General features: G+C 43.1%; 1 protein-coding gene across 7 annotated transcripts in view; it reads left to right on the top strand.

Annotated features, from left to right (window-relative positions):
• The window catches only part of ksr1a (kinase suppressor of ras 1a), a 28,674-nt gene continuing 10,112 nt past the window's right edge, over positions 1-18,562 (top strand). For 3 of the 7 annotated variants that reach the window (XM_040014683.1, XM_040014681.1, XM_040014679.1), the window contains exons 1-9: positions 2-1,125; positions 9,919-10,059; positions 14,732-14,879; positions 14,980-15,454; positions 16,683-16,864; positions 17,429-17,498; positions 17,916-17,999; positions 18,216-18,277; positions 18,371-18,480. In XM_040014683.1, the coding sequence (XP_039870617.1) occupies positions 916-1,125; positions 9,919-10,059; positions 14,732-14,879; positions 14,980-15,454; positions 16,683-16,864; positions 17,429-17,498; positions 17,916-17,999; positions 18,216-18,277; positions 18,371-18,480 (1,482 nt within the window). In that variant the 5' untranslated portion in view covers positions 2-915. Of the gene's footprint in view, positions 1,126-9,918; positions 10,060-14,731; positions 14,880-14,979; positions 15,455-16,682; positions 16,865-17,428; positions 17,499-17,915; positions 18,000-18,215; positions 18,278-18,370; positions 18,481-18,562 lie in introns of all 7 variants that reach the window. The other 4 variants (XM_040014680.1, XM_040014677.1, XM_040014678.1 and 1 more) reach the window with 3 other exon arrangements.

Raw genomic sequence — 18,562 nt, 5'->3', positions numbered from 1 at the left:
CCTCTCACTCACTTTTCTACAAATAGTTATTTAACTTACTTTGAAAAATTCTGGAGAACACCATTGAGCCTAACGGCCTTTACACAGACACGTGTACTGTATGCATTACATTATGATTGGAGGCTGAGCCCCCCCTAAATGTTTCATCCTAGAATCGCCCCTGGATTTAGGCTTCTCTACCTGTGACCCTGCATACTAATCTTCTCCCAGCTGAAAAATGGTCACAATAGGAGAAGCACGGACATTTAAAACAACAAAAACCCTGATAAGTGCCAGTAAGCCACGTGACAGTGGATCAGCCTGCAGTATATCAAAACTGTTTAATGCAATTAAGCCGTCGTTAATTGTATTATTAATACGCTTTTCCTAGCTTGCAATACAACAAAAAATAAATTAAAATAAATAGGAGGACACCCGGATGAAGACATGTTACTTTAATACTTCTCAAAACCTTCATTTTCTTCATTCGCTTTCTTGCGTGAGCAACTAACGAACGACAGAGGAGTGCACGTTGGTGTAACCCATATGACTTCATTTCCCAGATTGCACCGCGCTCCATGATGTTCCCAACAGCTGACAGACGGTGGAAGCCTCTGTCAGAGCTGTGTCGGTGGAAGCTTTGAGTATCCTCTCAGTCGAGCCTCACTGGACTTTGGACCCGGGTCACCGTCGAGCACCTTATTTTCATCTCTGTCAACATTTTTGTTTGCACACAGGGCTTCCATTTCTTTTCTTTTCTTTTTTTTCTTTCTTTTTTTTTTCCAGATTCGGAGCTGGGGACAATTGCTGTCAGCTAACTTCCACAATAGGTCGCTGCGTCGCCGGACTGCTGCATATGTTTGATTTATTTTTATTTTACATTTTTTAGCTTAACACTTTGACTCCAGCCCTTCCAGCCGTGCCCAATGCCGAGGAATGGATAGTGTGTCTGCTAAAGGCGGAAAGATGGTCGAGAGTGATGAGCAGCCGGAGAGGGATAGCGGCGGTGGCGCAGCGATGGCCGCGCTACATCAGTGCGAACTGATCCAGAATATGATTGATATCTCCATCTCCAGCTTACAGGGGCTACGCACCAAATGCGCCGCCACCAACGACCTCACACAGCAGGAAATACGAACTTTAGAGGTAATGAGCTTCCCCCTCTCCTCCTCCTCCCGAGCACGGGCTCCGTGCATAAGCCCCGTCCGGAGATAGAAAGCAGTATAGCCAAACTGCGGAGTCATGAAGCCCCAGCGCTATGTCCGCCTCCCAGGCTGAATATTGGCTGAGGCGCCCTATCAGTGTCAGTGAGCCGAGCACATTTTGTCGCTTTACGGGCTACTGCTGGCTCGCTGTGTAGAGATGACTCAAAAATAAACATAAAAAAAAAAAACAATAAAAGGAGCTCATAATGAAGTTTTTCTTTGTCCCGTTGGGTTTTACTATCCCTCTAGAATATTCTTTATTTGCCCGGAGCTCCTTGGATAGTTCCCAGCACCGTGCCGTGCAGCTGTATTGAGCCTGGCCTCATGGCACACATTCAATAGGCACTCCCGGCTTTTATTTATATAGACATATGTATATGTTCGTGTATGGCGCTCTGCACTTGGTTTTGCCTCCATACAGTGGGGCCTGTGAGACAAATACAAATGTACGACGCGATCCATGTGGTTACCCCCCCTCCCCAACCTCATCCAGCAGGCAAAGGCTGGTGTGCTGCTGCTGCTGCTCTCCTGCATCTGGATGCAGATTCACCTACGTCGTGCGGGGATGACTTGACATTGCTTTGCGCGTTGCTCTTTTGGAGCAACATACCCTACTATAGCAGGCGGCACGGTGGAGAAGTCATGCCTGGTGGCGTGCAGGCGTCAGCACAGGACGCACGCTATATTGCTCTCACTTCGCATGTTTCAGGAAAATTCAAATGAGGGACGGGGGAGTGCGTTTTTTTCGGTTTACCACATAATGATAACTGATACATGCGAAATAGGGTTATACATATAGCTCTCTTCTGCAGTCGTTTCAACAAAAGGGCCAGTTGTTTTTTTTTTTTTTTTTAAATCTCAGGCCTGGATGTTGCTGAGGAGGGTGATGGGAAGAGGAGGGGGGGTGCTGTGGCATATAAATGGCTGATACAGACAGTATATTTTGATGAGGCTTGGAGATGTGGAAAACAGTTGAATATTACAAGTTCAAAGCCTTCAAATGTCACAGTGACATCCTGGAGACATAATAGATGATGGGGGTTTTCTGGTTCATGGTTTATTTAAAGCCTTGTACCTTAGCTAAAAGGAATACTCACTCCTGATTGGCTAGAGGCTATCAATTATCCATGTCTCCTTTATTTCTGTATAACCAAACACCCCGTGAACAACTGGGCTGTTGCCCTACATTAAAAAAAAAAAAGTATTGCTTTCTTTTCAGCCTCACAGTGATATGAGCTAGTTTTTAGAATTGCTGCTAATGAAGGAAGAAGCCCCTTAAACGACAGGTTACACTGTGTCCGTAACCTCTTAGAATCACAAATACAAATATCACCAGCAAGGCCTGGGGGGGGTAATAATTTACCCTAAAGCAAAGGAGAGATGACTGAGCTGTTTTATGGACTCTGCTGCAGCTTTTTATCCAGTTTGAGAATACTGTATGAATCTCTATAAAATAATTTGGTTGCTCCCTCGCTGGCTGACAGGCATCAGGTGCGAGTTGGCAGCTATTCTGTGCAGGAACAAATTTTTACAGGCTCGAGTAAAGAAGCCTGGTCTTAAAAGAAAATTCAAATTCTTCAACTGAATGAAACCAAAGCAAATCAGTTTGGATATTTGTAGCCTTTCTGTTTGTAGCCGAAACCCAAAACCATATATGTGTGTGTGTGTGTGTGTGTGTGTGTGTGTGTGTGTGTGTGTATGATCAAATATGGGCCTGAGCCAAGTTGTTCAAAACAAAGAGTGCAAAGCGAATCCTGCTCCACATTTTCACCCCCTCTTCATCTGTGGTCATGCGTACCTTGTCTCTGGAACAGGATGTGATCTGGCAGAGTACTTCCTGAGAAATGCTGTCATGTGGACACATTTTGCACCAGCATTGTTCTATATGACAATGGACAGGCCGTGCTGCTCTCACATGTTTCTTGAAGGCTCCTGGGTCTCTTTCCTGTGCCTATGAGACCGTTATTAGGGGCTGTCTCTGAAAGTCAGAAGTGGAAGCAGTGGATGTGGTTACTTCAAGTCAAAGTTTGCTGCTTTATAGACCTCACAAGCTTTCAGGATCCTTTCCTGCTGTAGGATCAGAATCAGAAATCAAACGAGTCCTGAAGGGGAGATAAAAAGTGCATCAGTCTGCGTTTCATTAGCTGATTTTATGCCTCAGCTGTACGTGTGTGTGTGTGTGTCATTGTATTTTTTCTTATTTCCACTGATTATAGCTGTACTTTTGTTTGATTGTTTAAACTGCTTCAGCGACTAGTTGGCAGTGAGCTCACGGTGCAGCTGTTCATACACGCTGCGTGGTTACTGCAAGTGGCAGCATAAAGATAAAAAAAATCTGACAACAATCGACTTGTCTGAGAACACGTGACTCGTAATATCTTAGATCACAGCTCTAGTGGAAAAGTGCAGTCACCTCTTGGGTTCCTTTGTGTAATTCTTTGCCATGCAATAACTGTGTTTGTGTTTGCTATGCCAAGCGAGCCTAAATGGATCCTCTAGCACAAGATTTTAAGGCTGTTCAAATGTTGCAGTTGCTTTATTTGTCCTTGTTTTCTTTATTTTCTAATTTTGTAGACCGTTTTTAGAGAGTTAGCTGACTTTGGGGTGATTTTGTCATGCTTTTCTTAAACTGGATGCTTCCTACACAGTAAAACAAATGGGGAAGTAACAAGAATTGGGGAGAAAAAAGACTGATGTGAAGAAATCTTAAAGATAAGCAGAGATCTTTGGCCAGGAGGGGAGAATACAGTTGCGGTCTGCTGATATAGATAGTTTTCTGTCTCCGAAAAACTCAAGACAAACTGAAGAAGAGATTTAGAAGTCCTATTTGCTGTTCTCTGGGTGTGTTCTTCACAAAGCATCCATTTGTAACATGAAGGATTGGTTTAGTAGGGTTATCAGACGGGCATGATAATGTTTCAATCATGATAATGTATCGTACCAGAAACGCCGCTAGGGTTAGATGTCTTTCAGGCTGAGGAGGGCATTAGGGATCCTCTGCCGATCAGCGGTCTTACTTCCCACAGCTTTACTGGCACGCTCTTTTGAAACCACCTCTTGCCTTCATTGTGTAGTTTCACTTCTCACTTGGGCCCTCTGTTAGATTCTTCTTACCACGTTCTCCGTCTCTTAGAAGTAAGTGGATTGGTGCATTGGTCGTAGATTTCAAATGACTCTTAAGAAGTATTGTGTGAGAGGTGTTGCTTTTCCAGGCGTGCGCGAGATGTGTCTGATGAGGTGAGGCGTGCAGTGGTTGCAGCGGCATGCCATGGTTCTAAAGTTCCAGCAAGCGGTCCACCATGCAACCGTCATATCAGAGGAGGTCTGTTCTGCAGCGAGGCATGGATATCGTTCCTGCTGGAGCTGCGAGTACTTTTAATTTGTGTGTTGAATTTGAGCAGTCTGTGTGAGGTCAGAGTAGTTGTCACGCTTGTGGTGCGAAAGGGTTATCTTTCCCATATTGCACTGGAGTGCAATCAAGAGCAGCTTGAACTCACTTTATTCTCTCATTGAGAGAGCTTTATTATTCCACTTGAACTGTGTGTGTGTGTTTGTGGGGGGGGTTTCTGCCTTGCCAGTGAGAGGATAATGATACTGGCCTCTCAAATGGAGTGCTAACTGGTACTTCACTTTTCACACGTTAATCCCACTCAGGCTTAGGCTCTGTCTGCCTCTCGTGGTGCTTCTGTTACATTTACTGTAGCTCTTCATGTATGCTTGACTCTTGCTTTATTGCATCCACGCATCCACTTGCTCTGCCTTTTAGCACCTTGTTTGTTCCTGAGCCGTAATCCCAACAGAATCTGAACTTGGAAAACAAATGCACCCTAATATCAAGTGCTTTGCTCGTGCACGCTGGCCTTAAATGGTGTGTTCTGAGGTATGTGTGTGTGTATATGTGTGTGTGTGTGTATATATATATATATATATATATATATATATATATATGTGAGAGAGAGATATAGATATATACATTGATGCTGTAAGTCTTTCCATAAAAGCAGCCTGTGCCCTTACCTTTCTTTTTCATCACCTCTCTATGTAATGCAAACAGCAAAGCGTCACTCTGTTTTGTCTCCTCACAGTGTTGGAGAGAGTTTGCTGCGCGCTCGTGGTGCGAGCTGTTGTGGCTGCGTCTATATTTAGACATCTTTCTTCCTACGCATTTTCAGGGTTGGTTGTTAAATAAGAAAATCAAATGACGCGCAAAGAGCCCGTTCGAGAAGGGAGAGCAGGGAGGAAAGGGGAGGGGAGAATCAAAGCCAATCCGCTGTGCTGCTTCTCATGACATGACAACTGCTGTGTGTGTGTTTGCTGTTGGGGGGGGGGTATAAAGGAGGAAACACAACTGTAGTGACTATATCAGCCCTGACCCTTTCTCTGTTTGTTGTTGTTGTTTTTGTTGTAACCAATAAGATAGAAGTATATACTGTTGAACAGTGTAGGCAGATGTTGATCTATTCTTAAACCGACTGGGGGTGAGTTGAGGATTGCATCCTGTAATTTTGAGGCCTGCTGTACTTTTTTCTTTTCTGGGAAGAAGGGATTTGCTTTGTCTAGCTGTAAATCATACCTGGTTGTAATTGTCTAAAAATAGACCTTTTAAAATGTTTAAAAGTGCAATGCCTCACGGCAGCTTGTAAACCTTACATTTTAACTGGCTAAACTGGCCACATGTTCTCCTCTTAGACGTGTCTTGTTTGGTCTGTCTGAGGCTCAGACAGACACGTACCTCTGGACCTACCACTCCCACCCAGCATCGACTTGCATGGGTGCTAACAATGATGGAGGAGGGGCAATTTATAGGCCATTGTCTTGGACTGTCAACTGTTTATACCCGACAGACACACCCCCACCTCCCCTCTGTGACCTGGCCCCTGCATAAATATGTCAGGATTAGATTTTTTTGTTTTCCTGTTTTGGCCAATGGTGACAATGTAGCATACAGATATGATGAAGCAAATCTCTGGGACACAGTTTTAAGAGGTGCTTTGACTTTCAGTGCTCTCTACTTTCTGTTCAATCTCCACCAAAACTTATATCGGTATCTCCTCTTTGCGTTTTTCTTACCTAGTCCAGAGGGGCCACATGGCTAATGATATATGACATAAGGCGTGTTCTTATTCAGCGAGCCTGTTCTGACAACAAGAAGTGAGTGCAGATTTCTGGGCGGGATAGCTGACCTTCATCTGCGAATAACATTTCCGGGGATAGAGCATTGTTGCTCAGTTCTGTGATAGGGCCACGCTTATAGCCTTGGCAGGTGCACCGAAGTGGCTGTGTCAGCAGGAGCCTTGAGAAAACAAAACAACTGAAGCGGTGGGATGTGCTCCTCGAGTCTGCTGTGTCAGGCTGGCCTGTGCACGGACTCCCTTCTCCTTTCCTCGGTGCCCAACAAACCGGCTGTCACTCATCCCCTCGCAGCATTAGGCTGTTGCCATGGTGTTGTTTAGCTCTGCTGACAGGTGGGCTCTGACGCCATTTCCCCCCCTCCTCCTCCTTCCCCCTCCGGGCCACACGTCAAACACTGCTTTCTCCCCTTTGCACCAAAAATAATATCCACGAGGCCAGCCTGCCATTATTTTGTTGACGTGTGCGTGCCTGTGCTCTTCTTATGCACAGTACTGATATCGGTGAGGGGATTTCGTGCTTGTGTCCTCCTGTCTACCTTACCCATTTAGATGATAATGGGTAAAGAGACTGCTCTCTGTGGGAGGAACAATATAAAAGAAATGTTGGTCGTGTTTTTGCTCCTACACATTGGGATGTTTATATGGTGATATGTATGTTGCCTGAGCTCTGTGTTTCACATGTTTGGGAAAATCCCACTGAAATGTTGCTGACGACTCAGAAGAGGGGTTGCTAGGTAACCTGACGTCACAGGGCTGCACTGGTGTATAGGGAGGTAAAGCAGGAGGCTAGCTCATTAGCCACACTGAGCAAATGCCATGCTAGGCCTGATCTAAAAAACAAAAAAAACAAAAAAAACAAAAGGACTACAGGCTCTGTTATTCTGAGTTTATAATGGATTGGATGTCGCATTTATCACAGGTTCACTTTGTGCAGTCCTGCTTCTATCTCCCATCTACTCCGTATACATGGGTCTGTGTGTGTGTGTGTGCACACCAGTACATTTGCATACATGTCCATATGTAAAAAGGTTTCCAGCAAAATATGTTCCTGTCTTTTCACTCCTCCCAGAGAGGGAGCTGGTCTTACTTACTGGCCTCTAAGGCCAACCTCTGGCAGCTGAATGCATGTTCAAGTCAGAAATGCTGCTCTGTTTTTGTCCTTTTTTAGTAAAGCTTGCCTGCACTCTTTGGCATGTAAGACCTAAACATTTGTATTTAGGCACATTCGATTTAGCCAAATAAGCTTTTATGACAAGGTGCTTTCTTGTGTGCTGGTAATATTTCTTTTTCATTGGATTACATTCAGTTTTATTATTTTATAATGCTCTCACTGCAGCTGATGATTGACGACTGCTCGCAGAGCTAAAAAGCTTCAGTCAGGGTCAACACGTTGAGAATTTAACTTCTTTCTATCATCTTTCATCTCTCTGGCCTCCAGTGGAGAGGCTTTTGTTGGCTGCTGTGAAGAAGCCTTTTTACATCCCAAGGCCACACTTTCCGAGAGAAGCGCGGTATGCTGCACGAGTTTCTGTCTGGTCGGTGAGTAGAGGAAGCTCAATGAGCAGAGAAAGACACACGCTCGTTGCTGTTGCCCAGGCACTCGAGAGGTGCGCGGTGGGTCGAAAGGTAGCTGGTGCCGTTCAGCTCATCTCAAGGTGCTGCCTGCTGTAATGGATTCTTACAGATAGACGGTGAGATAAGGACACTCTATACAGTCACGCTGAGCTGCACAATGCAGGCCGGTGCAAACCAATACCACGGCGAGCATTGTTATACTTACTCACAGGACCACTGCGCTCAACGTGGGTTTTTTGGAAGGCATCAGATTAAATTGTTACAGCTTTACATTTTATTTGTGCAGACATAATGTTTCGAGGCAGACTCCAGTGGAATCATTTGCATTGATAGGCCGATCATTTTTGCCTCTACAAAAACAAGGTAAAGCAATATTAACTGATGGGATGTTAACTGATGTTGGGTCTGATGTCATGAGACATTACAACAAAGGTTGCACCCAGGCTGCTAATTAACAGATGCAACCATTAGAGGAAAAAAAACTGAGGAGAAGTAGGGGTCTGTGCATCTTGTTGAAAGGAATACTTTATTTAGAACCTGACAGAGTTACAGCTCATCTCAATATACTGGACAGTATTTTTATATTGTACACATAAAGGTGTACAATACAGCTTACAGTGGTGTTCTGTGGGTTATACACCTCTTATTTCTTTCTCCAAACATAAGCAGCATTTCTGCGGCCCAAGAGCTCTAGTTTCGTCTCATCTGACAAAAGGACACATTTCCAGTACATATAATCTTTCTCCAGGTTGTCCTTTGCATATTTCAGTCTGGCTTGAAGGTGTCTCTTGGTTTGTCACCTCACAGTACATTTCTGTGCAGGGTTCCAGTGATTGTCTTCTTTGAGATTACAATTCCGTACTTGGCTAAGTCATTCACTAGTGTCTTGGCAGGTGTTCTGGTGTCTTTAAACACATCTCTCATTAGTTTTCTTTCTCTGTCAGACTTGTCCTGTACTGTGTTTGAATATCTTGATGGTACTGCGCTGTGATAACTTTGTTTGTCCATCTACCTTTTTTCTCAAATCTAAACTGATTAGTGTCTCAGTTTTTAACTTGGGAATTGATTTTACAAACTCTGGGCATTACAAAGTTAAAGCACACCATTGCACAGCAGTGCTTTGTGCTATGGCTTAGTTAAAAGGTCCATTTTTCAGAGGGCTAATAATATCATGGTCATTTTCGCTTTCTCTGTAATAATTCTGTAGTGCAAATAGAAATAATTCATGGTTTCTAAAAAAATGTAGTATGTTTAGAAATGCTATGATGAAAGCCCCTAGCTCTATTAAAAATAAAGAAAAAAATTAACTTTGAAAAAAATTTGAAAAATGACATGTAAAGGAGAGAAGAATTGGCCTCATAGAGGCATCACATCGTGGACACATTGTGCACAATGTGTTAAACCTGGAAAGAAAATGATGGCTCCTTGGCTCTGTCATGAAGTGGAGGGTAAAACATTTGTAGAAGCTCAGAGAAAATAAGAAAGTTTGAAGGAAAATGCCCGTGGGACGAAACTAGTCACATGGGCACTTTCTTTCCATCACTCTGAACTTTGATGCTTCTCAGCTGCAAACAGACACATTTGCTTTGGCAGCACTGCTGATGCTCTCATTAGATGACCAGGTCATTGTTCCTCTGGATAATAATAGCAGTTTTTATCTAATTAGCTTGTCTCTTTGAGGGCACAGGGAAACATTGGAGCTGTCACTGCAGGTACACTGAGCTCAGTAGAGGGGGAATAAACAGTAAGCGAGGGTGTGGAGATATTCATGTGTCTGACTTTATCGTAACAGAGGTTCATCTGGTGTCAGGTCAGTGTCATGTCACTCGTGTGAAAACAGCAGTTTTCGGTCTGTTTCTGCTTTAAAGGTGGTACCTCTGCAACAATAAAACCCTGCCAACACAGGTGTGACAGATACCCTTCACAGTGAATGCCTGCTCTTTCTCATGTAGCTCGTAGCAGACTCCCAGTCTCCCCCGCTAACCTGCCCCTCCCTTCTCTGCTATGTTCTCTATTGCTCCCTGCAGGTGAAGCTGATGAAATACATCTGTAAACAGCTCCAGTGCAAGCAGAAAGTGCCAGAGACAGAGAGGCCCGAGGCCCTAGACAGCTATCCACACTTGCGAGACTGGTTACGCACCATCAACCTGCGACCAGAGCTCATTGAGGTAGGTCATCGTCTGGGCGCCAGTACTCTGGCCGGAGTGACTGGCGTTTGTCTCCCATTTACAGCTGTTCTATAAGCACATCAAAGACTGCGTATAAAAGTCTTTTATATGCAGTCTGTGATGTGCACTCAGTCAACATTCACATGTGCATGAGGAATTAACCAGCGGCCGTCAAAGTGCCTTTCAAAAAGAGAAGCTGCTTCATTTTTGACGTCCTGAGAACGGCAGCGCCAAAATCTAAACTTGAGCTGATTCATTTCAGATAACTGTTTCTACTGTCAAATTTTATTTTTTGTTACTGAAACAAGGCTCACAAAACTAGCAAAGCAAAAAAAGCGAAACTGGAAGAGACATGCTGGTCTGTGCTCGGAGAAAGTCTTGAATGCTTCAAAAATCTCATTCTCAGCCTTCTGCTGCTATTTATAGCTCCATGCCATGTTTGTAAGAGGGAAGAGAAGGCCCTTTTTATACAAGTGTACAAAGTGTACTTATCTTTATTATAGTTCTTTAACTGATCCACTCTGTACCTTTTCTTTTTCATTGCTCTAGCATTGTTGATGGTTACATGTACATTAAAAAAAAAAAACAGGTATATTAAAGTCTTGTTTTTCAGTAGATTCTTTTAAAATAAGATAATGACCTGTTCCTTGCCTAAACATACACAATTAGCATTTATTTAGGTGCTGGATCACTTGGGCTGTGGTGGAACCAGGGTAAGGTCTGTTTCACTTTCTGTCGGTCTCCCAAAAAGACAATGACCCAGAAAATAAAGAACTGACCTTGGGTGTGAGAACCATGTAGTGCAGTAAAATGTTTAATATGTGTTGTTCAGCACCGCTCAAGTGTCCCGCTCCTGAACTGTGACTCCAGCCTGCTAATCTGCGGCTGACACTGACCTCTGACCTCCTCGTGTAGCAGTGGGGAGTCTTGAGCAGAGAGATTTCCTGCAGAAAGCCTCCCTTATTAATGCAATTTCAGAACTCGCTATTTGCTGTCACTTCTGATCATGATGAAACTTTAGAGCATTGCCGTGTGCAGTCTTCCATTGCAGAAGCTACTAGCTGGTTAACTTATCATTTTTGTTTCAGTGTTGTTTTTAAGCTCCGCTATTGTTTAGTGGCTGTCAGCTGTTTGTTTGTTTGTTTGTTTTAACGCCTGGATTTATCATTTTTCTTATTGGGTTGTCAAAATTGTCTCTCCTTTCTCTCCCCCCGTCCTGTCCTGTCCTGTCGTGTCCTGCTGTAAACTGTTTTAATCCATGTCAGCTCTTATGTGTTTTTGTCGTTCCAGTCCATTTGTCTTTGTTTTGTGACCTGACGGTAACCTGCTTTATTTTTAAAACTCTTCTGCACTCGTTATTCTTTAATATGTGCCGGCCTTGTATGTGCTTTGTGTTGCGGCCTTGTTCCGTATCTGATTATTTGTGCTCTGTTTACTGTTTAGTCCATTTACTCTTAAACCTCACTTCCTTTCAAAAGAATTTAGCTTTGCATGAGACACGATGAGGTTTTCTGATGAAATAGAAAGTGCTCATTTGTATGTCTTGTAGACCGGCGGGGACATCCCAAAGGACGAAGGACTGTAGCGGCATTTTGATGACCTATTTAGACCAAATATTATTAGACTGAGATGTCTACAGCGCATCTCCTCACTTTATACTATGATGGCTAGATTATGTGATGGACAGTCCAGTTTTATTTGTAGCTGAATTATGTAGATGACTTAATACAGAGAATTCCTACTGGGGATTCTAACCTGTGAAGGGCCCATATTAATTAAAACAGAGCCGACATAATACTGCATGTATAGGAGGCCCCAGTGAAACGGTCACGTATGCAGGCTTTGCTGTAACTATGTTCTGAGTGAGGAAATAGAATGAGAGTAGAGGGCCGACAGCAACTTTAAATATCACATCACTCACCCCTTACATGCGTGTGGTTTAGTGTGTGCGTGTGCTATGTTTTGGTTCTAGTGTACACACTAGTGTGGGAGGTTGCCCTAGTTTTGTGATCAGTGTTTGCCCCTGAGAGCAAGGGTTTAACCTGACTGATAAGTGATTGCGTACTTCCCCAGTCAAAAGAAACATCCTAAACTCACTGGATTTGGCCCTATTTCCTTCTGTCATCCATCAGTTGTTGATTGCGCTGTTGTTTTATTTCGCCGCTTCAGTAACTCGGCTGTAAAAAGAAAGCCCCGCCCTTCCAGGTTTGTACATCTCCAATCTTGCAGACTACATTTTTTTAAAGCACATAAAAGGCTGGAAACAGAGGAATATGAAAGGAAAACTGCAGTGCTAAATGCTTAAATAAGTGGGAGTTGGTAGTACACTGGAGGTCATAAAGAACGCCTCCACTTTTTTCAGTTTTTATTGAAATTTGAGGAGATTGACTTGAGCGAGCAGCCTCGGTGATTCACTGTAATGCTACAAGTTCAGATAAAATAAATGCATTAAAAAAAGTTTCAATAGTCAAGAAATGGAATAATCATCCAAATGGGGTTTGAGTATCAACCAAAGTGGAACAGTCTGGTTTACGACACCCTGTGATGCCTTATTGTTGAGTTTTACTGTCTGCTGAAATAATAAATTTTCAAAAATGGGAAGTAAAAAAGGAAGACAGCCTGGGTGGTTAGCAAGATGACCCAAAACATTAGAGAGGAACTAGACAGCAGGCTAAAAAGGAAAGCCACACAGAGACGAGTCTTAACCCTTTCATACATAGTGGTCACTACAGTGGACAGCTATTCAGAGGCTGTTTCCTTGTATTTGTGTCAGTGTTGATGGTTTAATAGCACATAAACCACTACATTGGACACTGATGTGTCACTCCATAACCTGCCACCCACTGGTCTATACTATAGATGTATGACGTGTTTCATTGTAATCATTGTTATTTAACCCTTTCATGCATGAATTATGACAACCTCTATCAGGATTTTTTTCTTAAGGATTTTTATTCATCTTTTCATGCGTAAAGACGAATAAAAGTACTTAAGAAAAAAATCATGATTGAGGTTGTCATAATTCATGCATGAAAGGGTTAAACATGTGGCGCTGGTTTAGATGTGTAGAATTGGGAAAGCAGAGTAGAGGTATAACAAAATAAATTTCATAATTAATAAATCCGTGTTTAATGGTTTGTTACCATTAACCTAAAAGTGAAGCTAAACGTGTGCAATGTGACTTTATTTTGAAATTTTATCAACTTTATTTTTTTTGTATTTTTTTGAATTTAAAATAACACAACAACTATTTGTTTAACAAATGCTTTGTGGCTTTTTGTAAAGTTCAGCGTGATGCCTCCAGAGCTTTGTAAATGATACAGCGTAGTGCATTTAAAAAAGCTATTTGCATGGTTTATCTATAAAGCTAAATGTTTATAATGTTTTAAAGAGTTGTCACTGTGGCTGTGACACGTGCATCAGTGGACTAACACTAAAGGACATGTTGTGCATCTCTGAGAGGCCCATGGCGCTGTATAAACGGCAGTATTTGCTGCTCTGAACATTGACCAGTGACTAGGCCTTCATCATTTACATAAATTTTTATATGCCCCAGTGTCATGAGAATGTAAATGTTGACAATGCTGATATTGTCTGGTATCAGCTGTGATATAACGCGTAATACAATATAATAGTCAGTCAAAAAAGTACCGCAAACTATTTACAATTTGTCTATTATAAAGTGCTACGATAATTTCCACTCTGAAACAAATGCTAGAAATATCGCAGCTGCTGAGTGGATTACATTTAGGGTTTAATTTCAATTTGTAAAGCAGTCACGATTAAGCGTTCTTTGTTTTAATTTCAAAACTGATAACTTTTCAGTATTAATAAAGATACAGACTTAATGCTTAATTAAATACTGGTCAGCTATTGTCAATCAAAACTAATGTGAGCACTGTTAACTTTAACACACTGTTAATCCTCCATTTGGATTTTTTTTTTCTTTATTTATGACACCCAATACTTCATATTATTTACAATTCACAATTGTGTCCACATAGAGTATCCAAGCCTATATGAATTTGTGTCTTTATCCGTTCAGCCATTGGGGAAAAAGATTATAAAGTATGTGCTTCTGTTTTCTTACTTTGCGGCCCACTAGTGCTTCCCAGTTCTCACAGTGTGGTGTGTGTATTAACTCTGCATCTTACTGCATCACTGTTTACTTCCTGTTTTACTGTTGTCAAAGTTACCTTCACCATTGTACAGTCATTACACTTGTATAAGAGGTTTCACATAGACAGAAAATATTAAGCCATGTTTTTTGTCAAACCCCAGCTCAGGTTTGATCTTGGTGTTCAGCTTCTGCTCTATGCAGCTAATCTGAAAAATCAGATAAGCAGACAAAGTAGTGTTTGGAATACCCCAAACAAACAGGATTAACAGTGATTTCCAGGAACTGTCCCGAGTCAGATGTTGAATAACCTGCTGAGCACTGCAACATTCTGCCCTTTTTAACGCTCAGTTTCAGCCTCACTACAAACAGTGTTGTTGTGGCTGATTGAGGGTACACTCGGAACAAAAAATATTTTTTATGAATGCCATATAAGCATAGTTCTTTTGGGCTATTTTGCTCTCTTTTGTTGTACAAAGCCTGTCACTAACATACTGCTTCACGTTGTAATAGATTAGAGCTCCTGTCATGGGCTTTTGTTTTGCTCCTCTGCAGGCCGTGGAGGCAAAGCTGTCGCTGGATACCTTACTGCAGATGACAGGAGCTCAGGTGAGAGACACGATGCGAAGACTTGGGTCCAGCTCAGAAGAATGTGGCAGACTCGGTGCTGCCCTCTCTTGTCTAAAGAGTGCTACTGAATCAGGTATGGGTTTACACTTTGATGTTCCTAGAGTATATTTCCCACGGATTTTCTATTAGTCTTTTTATTTATTTATTTTTGGTCTGTTTCATGTCTCTTCCAGGAGGCGAACTAAGAGATGACAGCAGTCTCTGGCTGTCTGAGCCCACCAGGAGGGACAGCGGCTCTCTGCTGACAGCGGACCAGCTAACCAACCTGGGGACCCCACTCCGCACACACAGCCCCTCGCCTCTAGCCCGCCCATCCACCATCCAGTCCACCCCATCCACTCCCTGCGCAACCTTCCCCCACCCTCGCTCAGGCTCGGTGTCAGCGGCGCCCACGCCAGACGCACATGGCGACAGCCCTCTCACAGATCCATTCCCTATGTCCTTCGCCCGCGCAGCCCGCCTCCATGGGCACATCTCCACCCCACCTATAACGCCTCCTTCAAAGAGGCGTCACCGGTTGAAGCCTCCCTGCACCCCTCCCCCGCCATCCCGCAAGGTACTGCACCTGCTTCCCAACATCACACTGACGCGCAGCAAAAGCCACGAGTCTCAGCTGGGCAACCGCATCGAGGACCCTCCCACCAACAAGTAGGTGCTAAGCTGTTAATGGGTGGTTTGAAGAAACTGCTCAAGAATTCACCTCATTTGCAGCTTTTTATAAGTAGGTCAGACTGGAACTAAGTGGGGAATCCTCAGATGGCACTGTAATTGTGACAGGTTGCTTCTGTTGTGGGGAGTGTGTATGTGTTTTGGGGGTTTTCTGTTTGCTTTTTTGGGGGGGGGGGATCTTTTATTTCACTGAAATTTGAATCTCAGCTTGTTTTTGCAGGAAGTGTTTAGTTTCTGCTGCTTCACAGAAAGGAAAAGGAGAAAATTCTGATTTGTGCTGGCCAGCAAACGGCGTTGGCCAGCTGACAAGCCGTCTCACAAGGGATGGGTTTTTTTTTCAGTTTGTTATTACTATCAACTGAAAGAGCACTTGTTGTTTGACATTTTATAAAGGACTTGATAAAATGCCCCGGTCCTGCCCGATGTCTCACTCTTAATTTCGCCTTGCGCTCTGTCGGGACAGAAGCAGTTTTCCTTAGATATGTCCTCATTCGCTCTCTCTCCCTCTTCCCCTTCCTCTTTCACATCCGTTCACATACTGCCTGTTGCTCCTTTGCTCTCGCTGTATGAGTGGAGCTAATCCCCACGCAGATTCCCAGAGATTATGAGTCATGTCAAAACAGGAAGTATTTCCTAGTTCTAATGCTCAGAGGTGGCAAGAAACACACAGTTTCTCTCTATCCCTCTCTCTCTTAATATCTAATGTTTTTTTAACCTCTGTACTAGGACTGGCTGCCCAAGCACAATGCAATCACATGTTTATCCATAATATCGGTTTGTGGAAAACTTTATTTAAAAAAAAAAAAATGGAAAAAATGGCTAACATAGGACACTATATGCTTTTGGAGGTTTATTCTCACTCTGCATATGTTGTGCGGTATATTACAAAAGTGTTACTTTATGTAAGGAGGTCGCAAGTCACAGTACTAGACTGATAGTCTTTTTGCAAATTTTTACAACTGTGGCTACTCACGTGTTTGTGTGCATGTGTGTATAAACCACAGACCTGGCACCGCTTTGCCCTTCACTCCTTGTGACTTCACTCTGGGTGTTAAGGATGTCACCCTGCCCTTCGTGTGCCAATGCAATTAAGGTTCTCCAACGTGCCTCTCCCAGGCCCTTACATAATCTGTCCTGTGCAGTATAGTAAGCAAGCAGTTCAGTATACAGCACCTGCTGATTCACTCTTCTTTCTGTGCGTTTCCAGGTGTGTTAAAAAGAACAAGTTGTTCCTGAACATGCAAGTCAACGGTAACGGATGTGAGGATTCACCTTCTCGCTACCCCGCCGTGTCTGCAAGGACACCCGGTGCCACCCCAGCTGCCAACACAGCACCTTACACCCTTCCTGGAACTCCCACACTGCTGGAGGAGCACAGCACAATTAAGAGTGAGTCAGCTGCATGCATGCACTTTTAATTTTGCTGAATATACCTGCTTAAAGTGGACTTATTGTGCTAATTTCCAGCTTCATAGATCAAAATAGTTCTTGTATACGGGGCCTTGGTGCAACTTGTCAGTTCATTCTCTTAAAGACAGCTTTACTTTGTTTGTCTGAACAGATCTAAAGAACAGGTGTACTCAAAGCTTAAGACTGTGTGTTGTAAATGACCACATTAAGAACACAACCACTAAATGAGATATAAGAGTAAAAAATGCAGTCTGAAATCTGAGCTTTTGGCTCATAGGAACTGCTACTACAGATGCAGTGACATCACTATTTGAAATTTTGGCAATATTAAAATTGGAATCCACAGAAAAACACAGGAGTAAAGACATGATAGGTCCACTTAACTGACACGATGTAAAAGTCTTTGGTTCTGCAACATTGCTATAATGATCTTGTGTGTGTTTTTGTGCTTGAATGTAAATAAAGGCTTTAACTTAACATCACCTCAGTCAGCCATCCTTGTAATCATTACTCATCATTTGCATTCTTTCTGTCTCTTTCTAGATAATGTAGCAGTGCATCGCAGCTCCCCACAAGCAATAAGGAGGGATATAGGGCTTGCAGTCACGCACAGGTAGACCTTTCAATGCCTAGAAAAGATAGATTTGCTGTTAATGCAATAATGGCTCAAGAGTTGGGAGTTCGTCCTGTAATCGGAAGGTTGCCAGTTCGAGCCTCGGCTTGGACAGTCTCGTTCGTTGTGTCCTTGGGCAAGACACTTCACCCGTTGCCTACTGGTGGTGGTCAGAGGGCCTGGTGGCGCCAGTGTCTGGCAGCCTCGCCTCTGTCAGTGCGCCCCAGGGTGGCTGTGGCTACAATGTAGCTTGCCATCACCAGTGTGTGAATGGGTGGATGACTGGATGTGTAAAGCGCTTTGGGGTCCTTTGGGACTAGTAAAGCGCTATACAAGTCCAGACCATTTATAAATTAAACTTTACAGCGATCTAATACAGAGCGGGTCCGTAAGAAGCTTTTATGTTTTGTTTTTTAGGTTTTCCACCAAATCCTGGTTGTCCCAGACGTGTCAAGTGTGCCAGAAAAACATGATGTTTGGAGTTAAGTGCAAACATTGTCGGTGAGTTAATCACTGTCACAAACACAACCCAAAAAAGTGGTGAAAAAAAAAGGTCCGTTAGAAGGCACATGTGTTTTAGGAAGGTGGGAATCTGATGTCTTGGCTAAATCTTGATCTGGGTGTAAGGCACGTTGGTGCTAATTACGAATTACCGCTAAGCCTCTCATATGCTGCCTATGTTGTTTTGTTTTTGTTTGTTTTTTTTTGCTAATGCAGATTAAAGTGCCACAACAAATGTACAAAGGAAGCTCCATCCTGCAGAATCTCCTTTCTACCAAGTAAGTTTTCTTTCATCCCACGCTGTGCAGCTGATGGGCTAAATCTATTTGGCATTCATGCCTGTTTGTGACATGATTGGTTTTCTCCCACAGTTGCCAAAATTCGGAGGACCGAGTCAGTTCCCTCTGATATAAACAACCCAGTGGACCGGCCGCAGGAAGCACCGCAGTTTGGCACACTACCAAAGGCTATTACGAAAAAGGTAAATTAAAAGAACTTTCAGAGGACTGCCGTGTGTGTAGTCCCTTTTTAATTACCTTGAACTATTATGCCAATACATATAC

Source organism: Simochromis diagramma, unplaced genomic scaffold (genome assembly GCF_900408965.1).
Source record: "Simochromis diagramma unplaced genomic scaffold, fSimDia1.1 OVJJ01000676.1, whole genome shotgun sequence".
Taxonomy (NCBI): Eukaryota; Metazoa; Chordata; class Actinopteri; order Cichliformes; family Cichlidae; genus Simochromis; species Simochromis diagramma.
The sequence above is the reverse complement of the archived record's forward strand: the minus strand, read 5'-3'. Positions and strand labels throughout refer to the sequence as shown.